Source organism: Penaeus vannamei, chromosome 16 (genome assembly GCF_042767895.1).
Source record: "Penaeus vannamei isolate JL-2024 chromosome 16, ASM4276789v1, whole genome shotgun sequence".
Classification (NCBI taxonomy): Eukaryota; Metazoa; Arthropoda; class Malacostraca; order Decapoda; family Penaeidae; genus Penaeus; species Penaeus vannamei.
In genome coordinates this window covers 2,142,963-2,143,717 of record NC_091564.1, presented here as the reverse complement: position 1 = coordinate 2,143,717, position 755 = coordinate 2,142,963, and the positions used below count along the sequence as shown (strand labels likewise).

At 49.4% G+C, this 755-nt stretch overlaps 1 protein-coding gene across 1 annotated transcript in view; it reads left to right on the top strand.

The window, feature by feature from the left end:
• LOC138864368 (spore coat protein SP96-like) overlaps positions 1-58 on the top strand; it is a 630-nt gene extending 572 nt beyond the window's left edge. Inside the window, exon 2 of the mRNA XM_070130974.1 lies at positions 1-58. This exon is cut by the window's left edge and continues 276 nt beyond it. Within this exon, the coding sequence (XP_069987075.1) occupies positions 1-58 (58 nt within the window).
• Positions 59-755: the final 697 nt, after the last annotated feature.

The following is a 755-nucleotide window of genomic DNA, read 5'->3' as shown; positions in this document are numbered from 1 at the left end:
CAATGACACACAGGGTAATGACACACAGGGAAATGACACACAGGGTAATGACACATAGGGTAATGACACACAGGGTAATGACACACAGGGTAATGCCACCCAGGGTAATGACACACAGGGTAATGACACACAGGGTAATGAGGCCAAGGTAATGACACCCAGGGTAATGACACACAGGGTAATGACACTCAGGGTAATGACATGGTAATGACACACAGGGTAATGCGGCTCGGTGTAGTGCGGCCAGGTGTAGTGGAACCCAGGGTAGTGTACGAGCCGAGAAATCCTTCCAGTCGTGCATGGAATGGAGGAATGGGTATAAGAGTGGAGTTGAGGAGCAAGTGGCTGACCGTGTAAGGGCGACCACCGACCATGGTTCTCTTCAGGGTCGAGGCAGGGTGATGGGTCGTCTGGGTAAAGGAAATGGTACACTTAAGCACACAGGCACGAACGCACTCACATTTCATACAAATATGAATATAAACAGGTGAAACCATGTACTACACATACACACGCACACACACGCACGCACTCATACGCACGCACACACACACACACGCACACACACACGCACGCACACACACACACAAACACACACATATATATATGTGTATGTGTATGAGATAGAGAGAGTTTGTGTGAGCAAGTGTGTGAGTGAGTGTGTGTGTGTGTGTGTGTGTGTGTGTGTGTGTGTGTGTGTGTGTGTGTGTGTGTGTGTGTGTGTGTGTGTGTGTGTGTGTGTGTGTGCGTGTGAG